Source organism: Maylandia zebra, linkage group LG23, assembly GCF_041146795.1.
Source record: "Maylandia zebra isolate NMK-2024a linkage group LG23, Mzebra_GT3a, whole genome shotgun sequence".
NCBI lineage: Eukaryota > Metazoa > Chordata > Actinopteri > Cichliformes > Cichlidae > Maylandia > Maylandia zebra.
In genome coordinates this window covers 39,321,635-39,343,942 of record NC_135188.1, presented here as the reverse complement: position 1 = coordinate 39,343,942, position 22,308 = coordinate 39,321,635, and the positions used below count along the sequence as shown (strand labels likewise).

Here is a 22,308-nt window from a genome sequence, read left to right as displayed (position 1 = left end):
GCAGTTTATTAAAGCATTGGCACTAAGGCAAAAACAGATCTAATGAGCTTGAAAGTGAATATTTGGTATAACCAATTTTTGTCTCCAACACAGCCTGAACACTCTTGGGTTACCTGACTTTCTGATGCTGTTCATAAGTTGCAGATAGTTTAGACATGCCACTGCCAGGTTCCTCAATTTTTTTAAGGACACACTGCACACCATCCTGAGAAATCCCAAGTTTCCAGCTAATCTCTCTTTGGGAATCACCTTGTTGTTTCAAACATACTATTTTGTAACACTTGTGTAAATGTGTTATCATTGACATTTTTCATAGATTTGGCTAAAATTTGAAAACGAATTACGCATTTTTTTCCACAGTCCGCTAATAACAACGTGCCTTTAAAAATGGCTCTTTGTCTGTTATGTATAAACACAACACTGGGTCATCCCTTCAGTTAGATGTTGTTTTAATACTTGAATGATTCATAGGTCAATGTTAAATAGGACTGTCTTTTTTTTTTTTACATTTTAGAGAGTGAAGAACCAGGCAAAGTCTGGATCCTTGGAAGCAAAATATTTAAAAGAAAATGAGTGGTGATTCATGGGTTTACAGCGTTTAGGGTCACTTAGCTACAGTAAGAGAGGCTGAGAATCAGCTATTTGTACTTGTTTTTAGTGGATCCATCATTATTAAGCCCGCAGTGTGATTTTAAAGGGTTAAATGTTCTGATGCCTATGCAACTGCAAGGGTAGCCCATACGCAAAAATTAGGTCATTTAAATCACTCAATTATAGATGTTGACATTGCAGACGCATTGTATAGCTCTAATGCCGGGATCACAATTCCATGATATGAAATGTTTCCTAATCCTTCCTCCTCCCCTCTGCAATGGAGATCAAAAGAAATGCTAGAATTGCTTCCCATGGCACATTTGAAATGCTTTTCTGACAGTGTAATACCAAAGTCATTTACCCGGCTGCATTCGGCTTTCGCTATGAATTGCAGACATGTCGGGTTTTTTCTTATTTTGTTTGATGTGCCAGAGCCATGCTGAGAGTCGTCATTTAACTTATACCATGTGGCTGAAATGAAACACTGACACATGCCTTTGACTTAAATTAGTATTCCTGAGTCATGTTATTGAAGCCTGGAATTTTGCCCCGCACGTAACAGCTGTATGCTATCCATAACTGCGCTCCTTCACTGTCACAGCAAAGCTCTCTGAATGCTGTTTCCTGGTGGAATGGTTCAGTCTGATCTTGACAAGAGGAAAAAAAAAAACCTAGGAAAAAAAAGGTGGTTAGTATCACCCCCTGGTAGAAATAACTCCTATGCCAAACAGTTTCCTTTCAAAGCTAATCTTTTATTTGCATATTAAAGGCAATGCAAGATGCATGCAGAAACATAATCCTTAGCTGTCCTTGTGTTTTTTCAAGACCAGGCACTCTGTGCACAATAAAAAAAACAAACAAAAAAAAGCGACAGAGCCTCAGAGAGCGATGCAAACAGCGAAAAAAGGGGCTCTTTTCATGCCTATATCACATGCTTTTAAAACCGCTGAGGGTGGCATCCACATTAAACATTATAATCAGACCATATTTGAATTTCAATGTGGTGCAAGTGAAAGGTGTTTGAATTGGGTTGGGATACTTATATTTTGAAGTGCAGAGCATCGGGGCTGCAACTGGCACAGATGACTTGTCAAAAATCGCAAAAATCCCAGCTGTTTTTTTGTTTAATTTACATTTTCATTACACGACAGGTTGGGAGCAAATTTGACGCTTGAGTGGTTGCCTAAAAATGACCAACGCCGTCCCTTTAAGTGAATTGTTTTGGCAGGTGTGGAGAAATCGGAAAGATCTTGCAAATAAAAAAAATTAATACATGTTTAAAAGGGGGGGGGGGGGGGGGGGGGGGGGGTGTTAATCATCCAGCAAGCTATTTCATCCATTCCCCTTTCCTCATCTGTTTTGCTGATGGGAAACAACAGCGTCTCTGGTACTTATGTGAATGAACCCCCTCCCCCCCAAAACCCCCTCTTTTGTCTAACAGCAGCTAGCAGCCTTCACAGTTAAGCTACGGGCCTCATTACACACGCTCAGAGGGTAACACTTCAAGAATCAAACTTAATTGGCTTCCTCAACATTGTGTTTTTCTACAGCAATTTATTTTAAGTGTTTTTGATGTCAAATGATATACAGGGGGAAACTTGCATCTGAGGCTGAATGAAGCGGGAACTGTTTTATTACCCTGCGGCAAGATCACATGCATGAAACAGGCAGAGAGCTGAGGAGAATCTCTTTTTAATCTTGTTGTCGGAGAGCGAGACCGAGTGCAAGGATTTGCTGAGAGCGCAGCAACACTCGGGACTGTGAGGTCACGGCGTGCCGTGTTGCTTGGCTACTGCCAGGATGGAGATGCAACGCCCACTAACATCTGTAGTAATTCTCGGTTAGCAGACGACGCTAATAGAGATCTTTGGATACTGCGGGCTGCGTGCTGTGACAATAAAGGCTAAATCTTTGGCACAGCAACTGTCTCCAACCAGAAGTCTCGTATTGTTTTTGGCTTAAGAGGCTCCCTCGACGCGTCTTTCGTCTCTTTGACTTCTCAGTTCAGGGATTAGGAGCAAATTGTGTGCATTCCCACAACTGAAATTTCCCATGTTCCCTTTTTATTTGTGTTTCACACATTAATGGAGTCTAATCGTTTTGGGAGGCCGCTGGGGCTGTAAAAGCATTTCATGGTTTTCTGATCCACAGCTGAGATCTTCTCACATTTACAGAGCTACCCCTTTCTGTCACATAAAAGGATTTAAACGAAAAACACTTCTTGTAAATTATAGACGATGACGCCTGCCGCCACCTTTCCGATGCAGCACCTCTGTACGCATGTTTGTTTCATGAGCACATGATTGGCTGCGATTGGCTGACAAGAGAGTGGAGAGGCTTATCCCTGAGAGAAGCCTTGGAAATGACAGTGGAACTTAATTAATATGTAGAATTTATTGATCACTGCACTACGGGGAAATCATCTTCTACCATTTTTCGGGGCCCCGGAGGATCATAAATAAAAAGCTTTTAATATTTCAAGCATGTGCCACGTCAAACGTGAGCAGTAAACACGACAGGAAAATCTGCGACTGAACTCCTCTGTAAATCGTGCCAAATGAAATTACAAGGCATGTTTACGGGCAAGAGTTGAGCTCAATTTTTTTTAACAGAGTGGATTTTTTTGAAAGCAAATTTGCTACATCTTAATTCGAGTAGCGGAAACAATAGGTGTGGGATTAAAACACTTAGAGCCATCCTTTCCTATGGGCGGAATACCAGGTAATTCCCTGCTAATTAGAATAAAAATGCTATGCAGTAGGAAATGAATGGGACCTGCTTGTATCTTCAGAGTAAAGAACAGTAGTGAGAAAAGCAGCCAAGGCCTGGAGAATAGAGTCAGCCTGGTTTGTTTCCAAAACTCCTGCAGTGCGTCAGTCTCCTGCAACCAACAAAGGCATGCTCCTCGGCGAGTGAGCTTGCATCCTTTCTCCTTTCTATATAAAGGGGGGAAACTGAAAGCCCCAAACTTGGCAGGACTCCCATGAGACCTGTAAGGATTCACTGTGCCTCTGCTTGTTGCAGAAATGGGTTGATTGTGCTTTGACCAATCCTAGTTTGACTAAAAAAAGACTGCAGGGAAAAAAAAAGAGAACGTGTACAAAGAGAACAAGAGAGTAGTGTTTTTGTTCTTAGCTGTCACAGCTAAGGGTAGACTGAGCGGGGACTGAACGCAGTGAGAGAGGATGTGTTGAAACTTTGCAATAAAGAATCATTGAAAAAGGGCCACACGCTGAGTGCCTGGCTGACGCGAGGGAGCTTGACAGCCTCATCAAATGCAACGTTGTTGGGAGACTTCCTGCATTCACAAAACATCACCTCTCGAGCGACCGCGGCCTCATTGTGCAGGCGAGGGCTAATTAAAAATCGCCATTCATGCAGTTTCTTCCACAATGGAGAGACACTGAAGGCAGGAAAAGGCCACAAACTTCCCATCGTGTGACATTATCCTCCGTCTGAATTTTTTAAGGATAGTCCTAACAAGGAAATAATTGGTTTACAAGGTCAAAGGGGAACAGAAAATCAGTCACACCCTCGTACAGAGACAGGCAGTCTTTCTGCTTATCCCAGGTTTTTACTCAAAAATTAAGCTAAAGTTAGAAACGGTACTTCGGCTTCCTTCCAAAGTCAAAAGACATGCAGTTAGTGGGGTTAGGTTAACTACAGTGGGGCAAAAAAGTATTTAGTCAGCCACCGATTGTGCAAGTTCCCCCACCTAAAATGATGACAGAGGTCAGTAATTTGCACCAGAGGTACACTTCAACTGTGAGAGACAGAATGTGAAAAAAAAATCCATGAATTCACATGGTAGGATTTGTAAAGAATTTATTCGTAAATCAGGGTGAAAAATAAGTATTTGGTCACCTCAAACAAGGAAAATCTCTGGCTCTCACAGACCTGTAACGTCTTCTGTAAGAAGCTTTTCTGTCCCCCACTCGTTACCTGTATGAATGGCACCTGTTTGAACTCATCATCTGTATAAAAGACACCTGTCCACAGCCTTTGTAAAGAATTTATTCGTAATTTATTCGATACCAATAGATTGGCAAATTGCTTATGATCAGCTAAACCTATTGGCTTGCTATTAAACTGTCTGGCTGTATTAAGCCTTAAGTATTGATATTTAATTTTTTTTTAATTGAGAAAAGTCAACACCCAGTACAGCTGTCACAATGTGGGAATCTCTTCTAGAGATCAGAAGAGTTTTTGTAAGTAAGGAATTTTTAAGATAACCTTGCCCTGTATTAGCTCAAATTCTTTTAGCCTCAGAGATTGACCCATGGTCTTGATATGCTATCTGAGTAATGTAAGTAAAGTTATCCTCACAAGGAAAATAGAGCCAGCACACTTAATTGCATAATAAAGGCATGAGCACTTCCAAGAGTAATTCCATTTACTGATTGTGGAAACAAATACCTATTACTCTGCTGAACAGTGGTCTATAATCCAACGTCTCAGTGAGTGTATGGGAAAGCTTTAGTCCCCCACACCATAAATCTTTCGCTTGATTTACTTGTCTTTCATCCCATTTCTTTAACAAAACCAAGTATTTCCCGAGAATGCCAACAGAAAGATACTGCAAAAAGTAATGCATTCTATACATATAAAAGAAGAATATTAAGCATATGATATCTGTAGGTGTATGTGGTTTCTTCTGTAATAAAACATCAAATCAATGTTCAAATCAATGTTTAAATCTCTACAACAACTGTACAAAATGTTAAAACAGCAGGTAAAGTTTGACGCTGGAAAATGAAAAGAGACAGTGTTGCCATGCAAATCAGTGAACTCCCCTCAGAAGTCTGACTTAAGCGAGTTGCATCAGTCCAAAACAAATTTAGCGCTATAATCAATAGATGCACTCCAAGTGTCGCAACACTGAATTAAAGACGGTGGAAGGAAAAAGCACTGAGTGCCTCGAAGATTGCGAGGGTTGCGACAAGTGGATGCCAAAGTAGTAGTTTGTCAGATTTGCCTAAAAATCTGACAAACCCATTCGATTTTTTTTTTTTTACCCGGGGTGGTCCCACTCACTTCTGAAACCAATACAGCAGGCGTGTAATTTAAGGTTGAAGCACAGAATTTTGTCCCTGGTAGGAGGCACTGCTTTCCAATTAGACCTTCAAAAAGAAATCAGAGATGCTGCTGCTGCAGTAAGATAATCTTGCATGAGTAAAACAGGTCAGCCTTTCGTACTTGGGCTGAACCAGTTAACAAACTATAATGATGATTGCAGGATTACACACCAGCGTATTGGTTTAATTGTAATGTGACTCCCCGGTGATGCAGTCTGGCAAGATAGTCGCCAATCAAATGCAGCAACAGTCATTACTTTGTAGAGGTTGGCGAGACGTGGCAGAAGGCGGCTTTGCAAAATAATGGCACGGTGGTTGAAGTGAAAGCAGCACAGCTGATGTGAAGGAGAGAAACTAAAGAACTGCTTTTAATTGTGACCACCTATGAGCACAAACATGAAAAAAAGAAAATGAAATTCTGTTAAGATTACCGGATAGAGATACAGAAAAGGACTGACGCCAAGTGAGGGGGAGTACCTACATGGATTAATCATGCAGAGCAGCCCCAGGTTAAGCGTGTGATATTTTTGGGCACCGTCCCATCGCCGCCTTCGGGGCATTTGCATAAGAGACTACAGCTTCATTTCCCCCCGTGGCACAGCTTTGTGTGAGCCAAGCAGTCAAGGGGAATTAATATAATTTCCGGGACCATTGCTGTTCATGTCCAAATTGCCTTAACCTGATTACAAACTATATTTTATTTACTTTTTATTTTCACTGTTTTCTTTTTCTTCTTTGGGGAGTTTTATTTCTCTAAAGTCTTCTCTCCTAAACCAGGAAGCCAGATTTTCTTACATTAAGTAGTGTCCAGCCTTCTCCATGTTTAAATCCTCTTTTGGACTAAAGCTCATTATCATCCACACATATAATCTCTCAAATTGGTACCAAACGCCCCAGCTGTTAAAGTGGGCTGCATAATTTGCTAAGGGAGCCTGAAATGAATGTATTATCTTTCAGAGAGAAATATTAAAATGAAGATAATGCATTATATTGTATTTAATGTCAAATGCCTGCAGACAGTTGAGGTTCCAAGTCAGTGAACAGAGACAGGAAAGTACAACACAAAGGTGGGAAGAAAAATGAAAGCGTTAAACACGGAAATTGTATATTTGAAAATTTTAATCCCTCACTTTTAACCTCACCATTTCATTTACTCATTTGAGGATTTCCAAACCAATCATTTAGACAGCTTTCTGATTGCATGTACCTAATTTACTTCATGACTCACAGGTTCGGATTTTGTTAAGACTTAAGAGTTATGAGTGGAGTTATGATTGACAGGTGTGCAGACACGCACAGTTGTTGCCTTACCTTCCTTAATAATTGAACAATGAACTGGACTTCCCAACTTTATCAGTTTTATTTTAATGGAAATATCCATTATGGTTTTCTCTGCGGTAAATCCCACTCAGAGATGGCAATGCTCCAGTTTTAGTAAATTTCTTTCTTTTAATTGCTTCTTTCTTTTGCTCCCTTACTGTTACTAGTGTGAAATGTGTGGCCCAGATGGAGTCCCAGGGCAACCCACTGTGGGTCCCAGTACCAGAGGGAAATATAGGTCACATTAGGGTGAGGCATGCTGCGGGCCCACAGGGTGCCCATATTTCAAACCAGCACCAGGGCCGCTTGGGTCTGCACAGTGTGGCCCCACATGGTCACAAAGGGTATGCTGGGATATGGATGCAGTTTGCTAACCAAGGGTGTTAGCCATAGGTGGCAAACCACATCTCACCCAAATATGGTTACTTTTGATCTAAAAGCCTGTTGGCAGCAGCTAGCAGACCAAGTTTGAGACTTAAAATCCCCCCCAAAAAACACAACCCCAAAACAAAGCCAGTTGGTGATGACATAGTTTCAAATACCCATCATTTATTCACAGTCTATAACTTAGACACTTTTTGCAGTATTATAACGTTGTTGTTTTTTTTACATAGGAACTATCTGAACTCTAGCAAACTATATCTGCCAACCAAGGAGCTTGCTATCATTACAGCTCAGCAGAGCGGGAGACTATTTGTCTTTACATCCAGTCACATTGCCATGAGCATGAGGCTGAGCAGGGGTAGATATGTGATTCTATCTGTACAGATGGCAGGTTTGTTTGGCAGGAAGAAAATAGCAACGACATGAACCTGCTCAGGATGCAGTTTGCTGATTTATTTATGTACCTATTTATTTTGGAGTGACTGGGTTCTAGTTTATGAAAGAGAGACTGATGCTAACTTTTTCAAATGTATTTTCTTAGTGCTGCACAAGGTGAGTGACATTTACTTCTGTTACATTCTGAAGAGAGGCTGACATGTCTACAATCCCAAACTGGGCAACTCACAGCAAAGGAAACTAGATGGATAAAAAAAAGTGCCACAGTTTAGAGGAAAAGTGTGAATTTTATCTGCCTGACTGACAGGTGTCTCACTGTATTAGCTCCACCTACACTTCCGCCCATTTCCCAAAGCTGGCTTTCGGTAAACCCGAATCCAATCACACCAGAGGCTTCATCAAATAAATCTGATACATCTTTGATCCACACACATCAGCTTTAAGGACTTCAACCTACAGCCACACATCATCACCAAGCTACAGCAGGCTACACCCTTCTCTGGCTTTTTCCCCCCTGCTGTGATGTTGTAACAGGTCAGAAACCAGGCCACGGACACACTATTCCTCCTATAAATCAGCTGACTGATTCTCATCCATCTCACAGGGAAGGCTGTGGCATGTGTTTCCAAAGCAAACCCCCCCCCAAAACTGGAACATATCCATAGTAACCCCAGCTGTCAAGAGGCCTATATCTGTCACACTTGTTGAGTAGCGTCGGTCTCTAGGCAGCGGGGGAGGGAAAACAACTCCATGTGGCAAACCAGTTTATTTCTAATAGCATGTGTGCAATCAATCTCCTCGTTATGAACGGGTGCTGCAGTGGAGGGAGTCATTCAGCATTTGTGACAGGTGTGCAGTATTGACCGAAGGGAAGATGAACAGCATGTGCGCGTGCGACTCTGTACGTGCGCTACGACAGAGAGACAAAGAGGCTGACAGCCTCAATTCTGACTTCCAGTTTTCAATCTTGGCTAAAACTTCTTTTCATGAAGCCGGTCGTATTGCTTTCCCGCCAATTATCACAGTGGGCACAGACGGCAAAGGTCACTTCACCCGTGCCCCTCAAAAATCTTGCTGGCACCTTTTTTCCATATTTAACATCCCGCAGTATGAATTACAAAGTCGAGGCGCCCGCCATGATTGAATTTGCACTGTGCGCCAACATCCCGTTAGGAATCACTGTCTTGTCCAATTAAGAGAGGCCTTGTTATTGGCCAAATTGTGAGTAGCCCCATTAATGTAGGGTGGGGGAGTCTATCCTTTAACTGCTTTAACTGACATATTAATGTTGACGTCCTCTCAGAGTTGCATGGCGCGTGGCGTGAAGACTGTAAATTTAATTGACTGTCAGGGTGTCCTTGATTCTTCCTGCTCCAAGCGTGGAACCAAAAAGCGAGCAAAGTGAGAGAAAAATGCGTGCCATAAACAGCAAGGGGAGAGACAGATTATGAGCGGCCGCCATCTAATGGGAACCAAGGCCTTGTTGAGGTGCTGAGTTTTATTTACAGATACTCTTCAGACTGACACGCTGGACTCGACTATCCTTAATAATAATAAAAAAATAGAAAGCAGAAGTGGAGGAGCGTGTCAGTATTCAATTTCCAAATACGAACGCATGTCGGAGGCCGTCTTTTTACATATGCACGACGCATTACATGATGCATTCGCAGTGAGCCAAGCGTTATGGGTAATATATTACTGGAATTACTGGGAGGCGGTGGAAAGGTAAGCATCATTCGTCAGGGGACTCATCAATGTCTGGCGAAAAAATGGGGACTAATGTCTGTGCAGCAGGGGGAAGGAGAGAGGCTAACTTTATCTCAATCAATGTCAACAAATATTATGGTGACTGTACAGCTGTCACCAGCGTCCATTGGGGGGGGACTAACAGTTTTTGTCAAGGTGGCGACGTCTGTAAACTAGAATGTGAAATTGAAATATTTCCAGCACTGCAACAAGTAAACTTTAATAGATGACACCACCAATCAGCAGCGAGAAAAACAGGTTGGAAAATGACAGTGACAGTGTTAATCTCCTGCCTCATAAGATATAAATCACAAACAATAAAAAGTCTGACAGTCTGTTTTTAAAATGCTTCCCAACAGTTTGTGCATCAATAGCGCACTTGAGCTTTATTCCCCGTCAAGACGGTGTATGAAAGACAAAAAACTGAGGTAAATATACGGCATTTTTTTCCTTTATTTGTTTTGTAATGGCAAGATGTGTGTGACTCCTCTGGTGGTAAAGGGTAATCGGACTATATAGAAGTCTATGAAAAAAATACCCCTGCATCTCACTTGATTTATGACTTAAGCATTTCCCTAATGATGTTATGGTCTGTCATGCTAGTTTTAAGTCTTTTTTTTTTCATACAGCATGATGTCCATTTTGTAAATTATGGTCCCAGTTAGAATAAAATAGATGACAAAGCAGGACATCTACCTGGTTACCTAGCTACCTGTATGAAAGTCTTCAACCATACTTTATTTCTCTATTTTCTGCTATGACAAACACGTACAAACATAAATGGAAATACCGTATAAAGCAAAAACAGAGTTTGTACACTTCTAAAGAGGTTTAAAGTCAATATTTGGTATCATCGCCTCTATTCTTCATCACAGCCTGAACTCTGTTAGGCAGCCTTCTTGTCATGTCTTTAAGGAGTCTTCAGGAATAGTTCTCGAGGCTAATTGAAAGACATTTAAAGCTCTTCTTCGAATGTTTCTGCCTTTTGTTCTGTTCTCTGTCAAGACGATCTCACACTGCTTCAGTAATGTTGACGTCTGTGCTCTGGGGAGGACAATCCATGAACATTTGTTGGGTGTTTTTCTACCTAGACATTGGCAATGTCAATGACAATGATACTAACACATGTCAGTGTTAGTATCATTGTCATGATGAAAAATGAAGCTGTTGCCAATTAGATTCTTTCCAGAAGGTGCTGCATGGCGGATCCAAATCTAAACATACTTTCCTGCATTAATAATTTTAACAAATTCAACAAGATCTCCAATGACACTGACTGAAATACAGCCCCAAACCACGACCAAGCCTACACGCTATTTTATAGATGGTAGATACTCACTGTTGACCTCTCCGGACCTCCTCTGTAATGATGAATATTTGAACCAAAAATTTCAAATTTGGATTCATCACTCTCTAAAACCCGTTACCACATTTTTCAGTCCAGTTCTTGTGTAATTTGGCATACCTCAGCCTTTTCTCCAAGTTTTCCTTCTTTAAGAAAGGCTTCTTGACAGCCACCCTTCAGAGATCATTTCTGATGAGGCTTCAGTAAAAAGTAAAGCATCTTTCAGGTTCTCTGTCAAGTGGATTTTTTCCTATTTCTTTAGGACATGATTTTCATCTGATGTTGATGTTGTTTTTAGGCCTGACACTTTCTCTTTCGCCTTCTCCTTTTCCAGTTTTAGTGATTTAAACAACCAAACAAGAAAAACATTCTTCTTAAAATGATGAGATACATGGACTGGACTGAAAAGGAGCGGAAAAGCTGACAATTTCCATGGAAAAACTCTGAAAGACGCTCAAAAGGATTGGAAGGACTATTGCTCTAGACCACTTTTAATAATTACATGACAGTCTGGCTCCGTAGAAGTAAATTCAGTTAAATGAGGGGTCGCTCAAGACTGCAGGATTTGGGCTATTGTTAATTGAAGTCACTAAATATCACTTTCTGAGGTCTTTGATTACCACAGCATCGCAAATTGTCCCTGTTTTGATGCTTTGGTTGCATTAAAAGCTACTTTAATGGGTTGACTGTTCATTTTTTCCAGTGATGATTTTTTTAAGCCATTTTTTTTTATTAGCAAAACTAGAACCTCAGTTGGTAACAAATCAGTAGTTAACAGTGTGTTGGTTAAGCCTGTCTTTTCCATATAATATGGGTTTTTTTCCCTTCAAAAATAAAAGACAGCTCATGCAAGACTGTATTTGTTGGCCTGATTGCAGGTCCAGTTCACAAAGCAGCCAGTGTTTTATTTGCAGACATGTTAAACAGCTGAGATGCATTGCAGTAAATATCTCAAACAGATACACAAGCAAATAGGCCAACAGAAAGATAAAAGGACCCAGCAAAAGCCAGAGTGTAACACAGTAGTGGTGTTGCCAGTGAAACATTTTAGAAATCTCTTACTGTATTTAGGATGCATTCAACTTGTTTAGCTCCATTTGCAGTGCCCAGGTGCATGCTCTTTTATTCTGCTCTGCATTCAGGACCTCTGAAGCTCCTTTTCACTCTGATTGTAATCCATGTTCAGAGGTGAGAAGAAGAATAAATGCATAGGTATTACCTCAGAGAGGCTAAAGAGAGACCTTATGTGATCTTTCAAGTTTCTACTTCATATCAAATCAAAAATGGCTGTGCGCTGCATCGAAAGAGGACTCTTCTCCATTCAGCTCACCGACGAGTAACAAAACCTGCACTTTCAGGGATTCATCACACAGCTCTGCTGAGCAGCTATTGTATAGTACAGCAAAAGTGGCCAACAAGGGAGCTGATTGTGCATTTAAAACAATAACAGCAACACAACCCATTATTAGAAGGCACTTTTTTAATGACCAAGCACAGATCAGAAACTTTGATTACACAAATTGTCCAAAAATGACTTTCCAACTCATAATTTTGCTGTCTGTGCCAAATATTTATCAAAAGGCCTCCTAAATAATTTGTTTCTGCATTTTTCCTCCTTTAAATGTCAGCAATTGCTCTCAGAGCTAGAGTAATAAATGAAGACTTCTGGGTATAGTTCATTATTTAATGAGAAATGAATGAACAATTCTCAAATAAGTGATTTTCACCTGTTAGTGCCGGTGTCCGTACACACAATAGCCTCCAAGAAACAACCGTACAAGATGTTTCAAGTTAAAGAAACCTGACTCCAAAAAAATACCTTCAATGTTTACACCATGGATTGAACATCATCTCCTGAAAATACCGAACAGTGGAAGTGCATCCAGGAGTTGGGAGGGTTGGGGGTTTACTCCAACATCTATCTTGATATGCTGTATTAAGCAAAAATACACATAATTATTCTGTTCGCCCAACCATTCAGGCCATATCAGCATTCTAACAAAGAGGAACCACAGCAGAGGACAAACGCATACATTGTGCTACCTATGCATGCTGAGGATTAGTATGGCAGATATGCGGTGCATGTTTTTGCACCGTTCCACTCAGAGTACAAATGCAGACAAAGCATTACTCAGAGATGAGTGTTTGGAATTTAATAATGTACGGATGATAGCAGTGCACGTGTGCAGCGCTCTGCAGGTTTTGTGTGATTGTGTGACCCGGCAAAACAGCAGGCAAGTGCAACATCACGGAGTCTTCGTGCCTAAGGAAGTCAGTCAGGTTGTTGAATTTCACTTAATGGGCTGAAACAGTTTTCACAGTATACAGTAAAGCCCCATGCATTTGTCTTACTAGAGATTCAAACATTTGACTTATTGATTTTTCCTTTTTCCTTTAACTGTTCTGGTTTACACTAAATGTGGTGGTGGTGGTCAGAGGGCCCGGTGGCGCCAGTGTCCGGCAGCCTCGCCTCTGTCAGTGCGCCCCAGGGTGGCTGTGGCTACAATGTAGCTTGCCATCACCAGTGTGTGAATGTGTGTGTGAATGGGTGGATGACTGAATATGTAAAGCGCTTTGGGGTCCTTAGGGACTAGTAACGACCATTTACCAGGCCAGGCCATTTAAATTGATGTATTTCCACATTTGAGCCAAAGCGTTTGGCAAGTAAAAGCTTTACAGCTGTAAAAGCCAACCAAAACTTGAATTGTTTGCAGGATTTTGACAGTATATAACACGTCCTCCACACGCCAGGACTTCTATCAAAGAAAAGCCATGCTGTGATTCAAGTTTTGGCTCTTGAATGAGAACATAAACCCAGATACTTTATGCAATAAACATGCAACATAAAAAAGCAAACAAAAAAAATGTAAAAACAAACCCTCCACTAGATTTGTCTGAAACAAAAGAAACACCGATTTAAAAAAAACAAAAACAAAACACCTGCATCACTGGGATACTCACCTGCCCACTCCCGCTGCTTCTTTCTGTTCCATAAAAATGAAAGCAATGCAATTTCAAACTGGCTTTCATTTCCCAGAATCCCATTTTTACAATGGAGCTTTAACTTGCAACCAGTGTGGCTTCTAATAAAGCTGTGCAATCTAAAAGAAAAGGAACAAAAGCCAGAGGTCTGGCTCGAACGGGGTGTTCATTTATCAGTGGACACGTTTCAAATCCTTGCCCCAGGCAATGGCTCGTGAAGCATCCGAAGAGATGGCCCGTGGGGACTTCTGCTGGAAAAGCAGAAAGCCCTTTGATGAACCTTGGGCCATCCCCGCACCTGCGTCCAATATGCATTGGTAAAAAGATATTAGATGCAAGCAGCTGTTGCAAAAAAAGAAAAGAAAAGACTGGCAGTACACTGCCTTATATATGCCAGTGTTGATATTTCTAGCTTGCATCTACATTTTTAATTACTCTTGAGATGGAGACATGAGACGCTCATGTAAACATCTGATTTTCTACAAAGGCCACAACTCCATGATTAGTCCATCAGGAAAAAAATACTCACCGATCATTGTTTCACTCACTATTAAACTGGCTTGTTTTAAGTGTGAGAATGCTAATATGTGGGACTTTCAGGCATGTACTTCTTTTCATATAATATTATAATATAACATGTTTCCTGTCTCCCTGGTGTGTATATAGCCCACATTGTTTCCCTTAGTTTTTTTGGTTTATTTTCTTTGTTCGTGTAATTTTCCAAACTGCCATCAAACATGCTGGCAGTCATTTAGCCAACATAAAAACTCTGTAACCAGCATGCCACCTGATGCATGATGCATCGCTTGATTTTGTCATCATCCTGGGTTTGTCTGGAATGTTAACTGTCATCACTTTAACAGGCTCGATGCAGCAATAGTGCATTTCCCATGCCTAGAAAAAGAAAGAACCAAGAACATTGGGTGTCTTCCTCTCACCAGCACATACTATTGAACTAAGCAGTGTTCATTGCATTGACTGGCTGTGCAACGGAAGGACACACTGAACGCAAACTGCAGCCTGCAGTGTTAAAAAGGGGATTTGATGTAAAGATTTTAGGTTAGATTATTAAAAACAAAACAGAGGGATCATAAAGACAGCTTTGAGCAAAAGAAGATTAAAGGTTATTTAGTATTTAGAGAAAAAAGGAGACCCCTTGGCTGCACTACTTCTGGCTTTTCCTGACTATATAACTCATGGATTGCACCACACCCATCTTTGAAGTTCACCTTTACTGAACCCAATACACATGTGTGACTGAATAATTGCACTGGCTGAATCTGTCTACAAAGTACAGATATATAAACACCCCCTACATCTCAAAACCAGCCTAGGTGGTATTTCCTGTTACAATATGTGCTTCCAGAGGCACACTGTGCCATGCTGACAGTAGGGCTGTGCCGTATTACATCAGCCACAATATTATCCTAATAATACTGGTATAAATTTTTATGTGATACAAGAATGTTGTTGTTGTAACATTGCTACAGTGCATTTACATTCTCTATTGCACACAACAACGAGACAAGCCCAAGCATGTCTGAGAGCAAGAGCCATGCGTTAGCCTCCAATTAGGGCTGTTCGATATAAAAACGTCTATCGTTTCATTTTACGCTATCGTTTGTTTCGTGGTGTCGCAAAATAAACTGTTTACGGCAATATTTTTTCATCGTTTTGATGGTCACTGTAGTGGCTATACTAATTTCTTAAAGTTCTCTCTTTCTCTTATATTTTATATAACCCCACTACGGACGGAGAAGCGACTGTTTTTATGTTTTTAGCAACAACGACGGTAACAGCATCGCGTGTCCGCTTGTTTATGTTCCACATAAACCTTTCAAAATAAACTGAATCACATGAAAGAGCAGATTATTTACGGATGAGAAGTAAAAAAGAGCCGCCAGGTGCTAAAAAATAAACCTTAGACTCAAACGTTAGAACAGGCTTTTCCCCGCAGCACGCCGTGTAATAAATACTCACAAAGAAAACGGCGGCTGTTACAACTTATGTCTAAAAATGTATCGTTTCATGCATCGGTTAAAACTAGAGATGGCACGATACCACTTTTTTATGTCCGATACCGATACCAATATCATAAATTTGGATATCTGCCGATACCGATATGAATCCGATATAGTGTTTTTTAATCAACAAAACTGTTTTTTAAAATATCTTGCTGCATTTTGCAAGTCTGCAAGTTCATACTCAAGTTTAAAACAACAACTACACTAAAGCTATTCTGTTATACCTGTATACAAAAAAAATATTTCATAGTTCAGCAATACTGATCAATCTAATAAACTTAGACCTACACCATCCTCCCTATTCTGGTATTTTAAAGAGTACTTAGCGTAAATATTAAGCAACCTAACTAATAGGGTTCCAACTCCCAGCAACAACAAAAATAAATAAATAAAAAATAGGGAACCACCCCTCACGCTCCACCTCATGATGCTTAATCAACGTAATCAACCTTAATTTGATGCAGTGTGAAAAAAAATGCACAGAAATCAATTATTTTTCAAGAAATATTAAATAGATTCAACATCTTTCTTCAACAAAATTGCAGACTGCACAGATGGTACCTTCCCAAAGGAAAATGTACTATAGCTTACTAGGGTATATATATTAGACTTAATAGTCACTATATACAGTAATTGACTTCTATTCATTTTACATCAAATTAAAACTTTGGGTGTCAGATAATTATTTATTAAAAGCTAGACATTTTAAATGAGAATAAGAAAGAAAAGTATGTCTTTGTGCCCCCTTTTCCCAGTTAATGCCCTATCGGCCCCCCTGGCTAAACTTTGCTAGATCCGCCCCTGCACAGTTACCAGCCATCAGCTACTAGAAAAAGATCCTGGTGTAGAAAGTAATATTAAATAAATTCTAACAACAGCTTATCAAGCTTAAACGTGCTGCTGTTGTTCAGCCGCTGGTTTGCTCTTTCTGGCGCAAAGTGGACCAAAAACAAACAAGAGAGACTCACGACAGAAAAGCCGATCAGCTGATCATTAGCAGTTTCACGATTGAAGTAGCAGCCGGAGAGCGAGAGGCAGTCGCTCGTTAAGCTTAACGTGGGAATGCTTTACAAACATTCAGAGATGGACTTACACACTTGCTTTACTTCTCTCGGGGATAACTTTGTCGGAGATGAAATGCCAGGTTGCTAGCGAAGCTCCAAATGCTATCCAGACCACCGACAGGTCCCGCATGCCACAGCTGCTCTATCACGTGATGCATACTGCTCCGACGTTCTGAGGCGAGTTACGGCGTGTTGCAAGTTTTGTGAGGTGCTTTCGTGATATTTAATGGATCGGATTACATTTTTTATTTTTCTCCGATATCCGATCCAGTAATTTAGGTCAGTATCGGACCGATACCGATACGTAATATCGGATCGGTCCATCTCTAGTTAAAACACTCGACTCCAAGTACACGACACGCAGCTGGAAACACTTCCCGCAAGACGAGCTGCCCGAGATTCACAGAATTTACAGAAAATGTTACATTTTTGTGATTTATATCGTTATCGGACGATAGAATTCTTATATCGGGATATGAGATTTTGGTCATATCGCACAGCCCTACCTCCAGTGATGATTTACTACCTATAAAAGGAGCTACCTCAACAATCTCCAACATAGCTGTTCCCACCAAAGGTGAAAACAACAAACTTGTTTCACCATTTGAGGAAAAACATAGAGTACAACCAGGCTACAAGGGCATAGACAGTAAGTAGCTGGTAATTTGAGACACAAATGCAAAACTAGCACTGGCTAGTTGGGCTCCATATGACAGGAAGAGCAAATGGTAGATGGAAATTACTGATGTGGTTGCAGCAGGTAAAAGCAGGGCTTTAAGCAAGCCAAGTTACAACATCACAGGTAGAAAACTTTTTTCAGTTTTATTATGTGAAAATACTCCTTAAGCGTTGAAAGGTTATGTTAACTTCAATGATTCTTAAACAAAATTAAGTAGTTATGTTACACTTTTACTACCTAGGTTACTTTTGTGCCTACATTTGGTTTATGTTGTAGCTGGATATAATCATGTGTCACTACTATTGCAGTGTAATGCAACTGCTGCCTGCACCTTGTTTCAGTAGGTTCCAATTAGGTAGTATTAGATCAGTGACAGTCACACATCGGAAAAGAGGGATGGAAAATGCCCCTCATTTATTTACTTATAAATGCTGCTGTTTGCAGCCTGCAAGGATCGATAAAACGTTCAGTATTTTTTTTTCCTGTAATGACTTCTTGAAATACCATGATATATTTTTGAAGCTATATTGCTCACTTCTAATTGAGACGTACAAACACACACAGCTAGCCATACCACATGTTTGCAGCTGGTAACAAAGTATGATGACTACTCTCCAAATGCCATAGTGTGGGACCATGTGATTTCGCTCTATTACAGCAAACACTGAGCCTTGGTGAAGTTTTGGTAGGTTCAAGGAAATATCTGCAAATTAATGTGGTTGTTGTAGGTACTGTTGGATATGGAGTAATGTTAAAACTATTTACATATGCAGCATTGTGCAAAAGTCTTGAGCCAATATCATTTCTTTATATTTTACTAGCAAAACGTGAATTAGGTATAGTGACTTTTTGAAACGTGCAAGCATAAATGGAAATACAACACATAAGACAAAATCAGAGTTTGGAGAATTCCAATGAGCAATCAAATTCAAATCATAGTTGATATATGGTATGACCGCTTTTATTCTTCAGCACAACTCTCATAGGCAGCTTTCCAGTCGTTTCTTAAAGCAGTTCTCCAGGCTTCTTGAAGGACATTCAAAACTCTTTAGATTTCGGCTGCCTTTTGCTCTGTTTTCTGATGTTCAAGATGATCTTCCACTACTGTTGAGGTCCAGGCTCTGTGGAGGCCAATCCACCCACAACACCACTGGCTTTCTGAAGACCCAAACCATGACAGTGCCTCCACCGTGTTTTCCAGATGGCTGTCTCTCTTTCCTGACCTCCTCTGTACACATTGAAATTTCTGTTTTAAACTGTTGTCAAATTTGGATTTCATGAGATCTGTTGACTCTCTTTCAGTCCAGTTCTTGTGTAATTTGCCATAAATCAACCTTTTCTCCCAGTTTCCCTTAAGAATGGCTTCTTGACAGCCACCCTTCCACTGAGACCATTTCTGACGAGACTTCTGCAAAAGTGCAGGACCTCTCCGGCCCTATACCAGGCTTTGCTGAATAAAAAGACTATTTTATGTCTGCCATAATGTTACTGTATGTTTGGCATTTAGCAGAGATTCAGGTAAAGGAACTGGGAAACATTATACGTTTTGTGACAGGCAGAAAGTGCCCAACACTGCAATTTATGTGTAGATACAGTGTTGTATTCCTGTGAAAATGGTCAGGACTAAACTGACAATTAGTGTAAAAGCAGCAAACATCCAAAGAACAACTTTGAAAGACCTTCAGAAAGCTCAAACTATTGTTCAAGGCCACTTTTTTAAAATTATGAGCCTGGGTCCTTGGAAGCGTGAGGTGGCTCACGACTTTTGCACAATACTCCGTACAGAGATGAGACTTACCTGAGCCTCTCTTCGACACAACTTTCAGGCAGTGGACCACAACAGCATGAAGCAGGATCAGAAGAGGGATGGGAGCTTTCATTTTTTTTTTTATCAGTCCTACAAAGAAAGAAAAGCATGTGTTATAACTCCATACTGAGGCAAGCTGTGAATGTGCTGAAACCATCCAGGAAAAATAAAAGACAATGATTTTGGCAGAAGATGTTTCCTTAAAAAAAAAAAAAAAAAAGGTCCTGAGCCAATAATTACAGAGTTTCTATCAGCCTTAAGGTCAGTTGGAAAAAAATCAGCATCTCTATGTGCAAATTTTGTTTATCTGCTTCTGCTTTATTTATATTAGCACCTCTTCAGGGACTTATTGTATAATCAGGGCAATGCTGTTAATGAAATGTCAAGATGCATCTCTATCAAGCCAAACCAGGCTTTTCTGCTTTGTCAACTACCTTCAACACTCATCCCCCTTTACTTGCAACCAAAATAACACAATCAGGCGCCTGCTCAGCTCTGGGTATCTCTCTGTGAGCACAAATGTTCGGAAATGCTCTGTGAGAAGTGGATAACAGTGAATCTGGCTTAATATATTGAAAACTCCTTAAATTGTAGCTTGTAGTGACACTAATTGCGGTGATAATGGGGATAAGATGGCATTTCAATCGATGCCAGTCAAACGCAGTAGGTTTAAAGCTATTACACTCCAATTACGAATTCCTGCCTGAATCCATGTGTGTGCTAGAATGATGAACTTAAACACTCAATTAACTGTCATTATGATGTATGTATTATGGGATATTTTAATGTAATATGCAAGACAGGTCTGTTTCCTAATAAAGAAAAGAAATGTATCTTTGCATTAAAGACAACGACTGCCCCAAACCATCTCTGCGCTTACTCGGGTCCCCTGCAATACACAGGAGTATGCTGAAAATGATGGATTGACGAACACACAGGGATTCTTTGATTTATTAGTGAGATGATAAAGTACACCTTCAAGCCAATTTAATCTAAGATAAAACAGATGGGCCCAAAGTTCGCTGCAGTTAATAGTGTTTATTCAGACTTTGCCAGCAGCTACAAACATTCCTCAGCAATACACTTGGTTCTAAAATTCCTCCATAGGCTACAAGGGTCCTTCAAATGGCATTTCAGTCAGGACAAAGATGCTTCACATTGAAGCCTGAAAAGCTGTATCAGAAAGCCTTTTTGGAGAAACTCTGAACTCTTGAGAAATTCGGAGGCATGCGAAACTGGGCAGCAGCCAAATATGGCGACATTGCTGCGTTCCCTCTTGTCAAAGGCTTATTGTCATCGGCTCTTGCTTTCTGCAACCAATGCCACCTCAGAAAAGCTACACGTCACTACAGAAAAATCTTATCTTTTTAATTAGTTTTCCATGGTGGGTGCAAGTCTGCAACATTAGCACAAAACCTGTGGCCCCTTTCTTTGGTTTGAACACAGAGGAAGTAACTGAATCACCAGTTCTGTTCTGTGTCCCTGCGGCTAACAGTGATATCCAAGACTGTAAAAATCAAAGAGAGCACCACTGAAAAGGTTAAGAAAGTGCACTCGTGATGTGCTGTAATTAATTTTGTTGGTACTGACTATACTGATGAGGAAAATACAGTAATGCTCTTATTCTCTTGGGGTGTAAATATAGCTTTGCCAAAATAGGAACAAATGATGGGTTTAAATATACAGAAGAATCAGGTAGTGGGAGGAAATTGGCTCCATAATTCAAGTTTCACAAAGCTGTTGTTGAAGATACTGGTCTATTTTTTCATAGGAACTTGAGAAATATATGATCCAAGTGTACAGACATGCAACAGTAAGGTATCGTGGTATGATATTACAAAAATGGATAAAAGCGAAGAGACAAAATAGGATATGCAATGCCAGCTTTATCCTCCAAAATTAAATAAATAAATTCAGCACTGCATTCAGTGTTTTATCATTAAAATATATTTTAAAACTAGTTTATTTATTTAGGGTGTGATGTGGACTATATAGAGCAAAGTTAGTTTGGATTATTGACATTTGAGCCTTTATTGATGGTGAACTTCAAGGGGTGTTGAAAAGTCTTACAGTCTGAGAGAAGAAGCTGCCCCGCCGTCAGCAGACTCTTGCATCTCCTGCCAGAAGAGCAGCAGGGTAAACAGACTCAGTCTGGACCAAATGATGTCCTGTTCTGTGGGCTCTGTGTATGCAGTGAGTCTTCCCAGTGCTGAACATAGATGCAACACCAGTGTTTTGTAAGGAATCCATACAGTGCTGATAAAACTTTGCTTATGTTGTTCCAAGTCAAAGTTTTTGAATTGTGAAAAAACCTTGTGCACACTGTACTAACAGTTTGGGCCATACATTTAGGATAATGGCAGATCCTTTGTAATTTTCCTTTTGTATACTACCACAGTGAATTTTAAGTCAGAAAATCAAGATGTGATTAAAGCACAGAATTTCAGCTCTATTTCCAGGGGTTTAACAAAAGTATTAAAATAGAAATTTAGATATTACATCCATTTTTATACACAGTGTGTCCAGTTACTGATTAGCCCCTGAAAATAGGAAGACTAACATAAATTTAAATATAGGAATATAAGGTACTTTTCTTAAACCCTCTGGAATGAGTGACTCCTTGAACTCTAGAAGCCATGGAGTAAATACTGTGTTTCCTCCCTTGAGATGCTCTGTGGGGCCTTTGATGCAGCCACCGTAAGTTGGTACACGTTTGTGACTTTCTGCCTTCAGTTTTGTCTTCAGAGTAAGCGTGCTCTATTGGGTTCAGATTAAGGACATCGAAGAATGTCCCATTTCTTTGTCTTGAAAAACTCTTTGGTTGCTTTTGCACTATGCTTTGGCTTATTATCCATCCAGAGTACAGCCCTGTAGACTTCAGAATATATCCTG

General features: G+C 40.3%; 1 protein-coding gene across 2 annotated transcripts in view; it reads right to left on the bottom strand.

The window, feature by feature from the left end:
• Window positions 1-22,308, bottom strand: part of LOC101468878 (interleukin-1 receptor accessory protein-like 1-B) — a 336,508-nt gene that overhangs the window by 293,573 nt on the left and 20,627 nt on the right. For both annotated transcript variants that reach the window (XM_014413138.3, XM_014413139.3), the window contains exon 2: window positions 19,408-19,506. In XM_014413138.3, coding sequence (XP_014268624.2) covers window positions 19,408-19,489 — 82 coding nt within the window. In that variant the 5' untranslated portion in view covers window positions 19,490-19,506. The remainder of the gene's footprint in view (window positions 1-19,407; window positions 19,507-22,308) is intronic.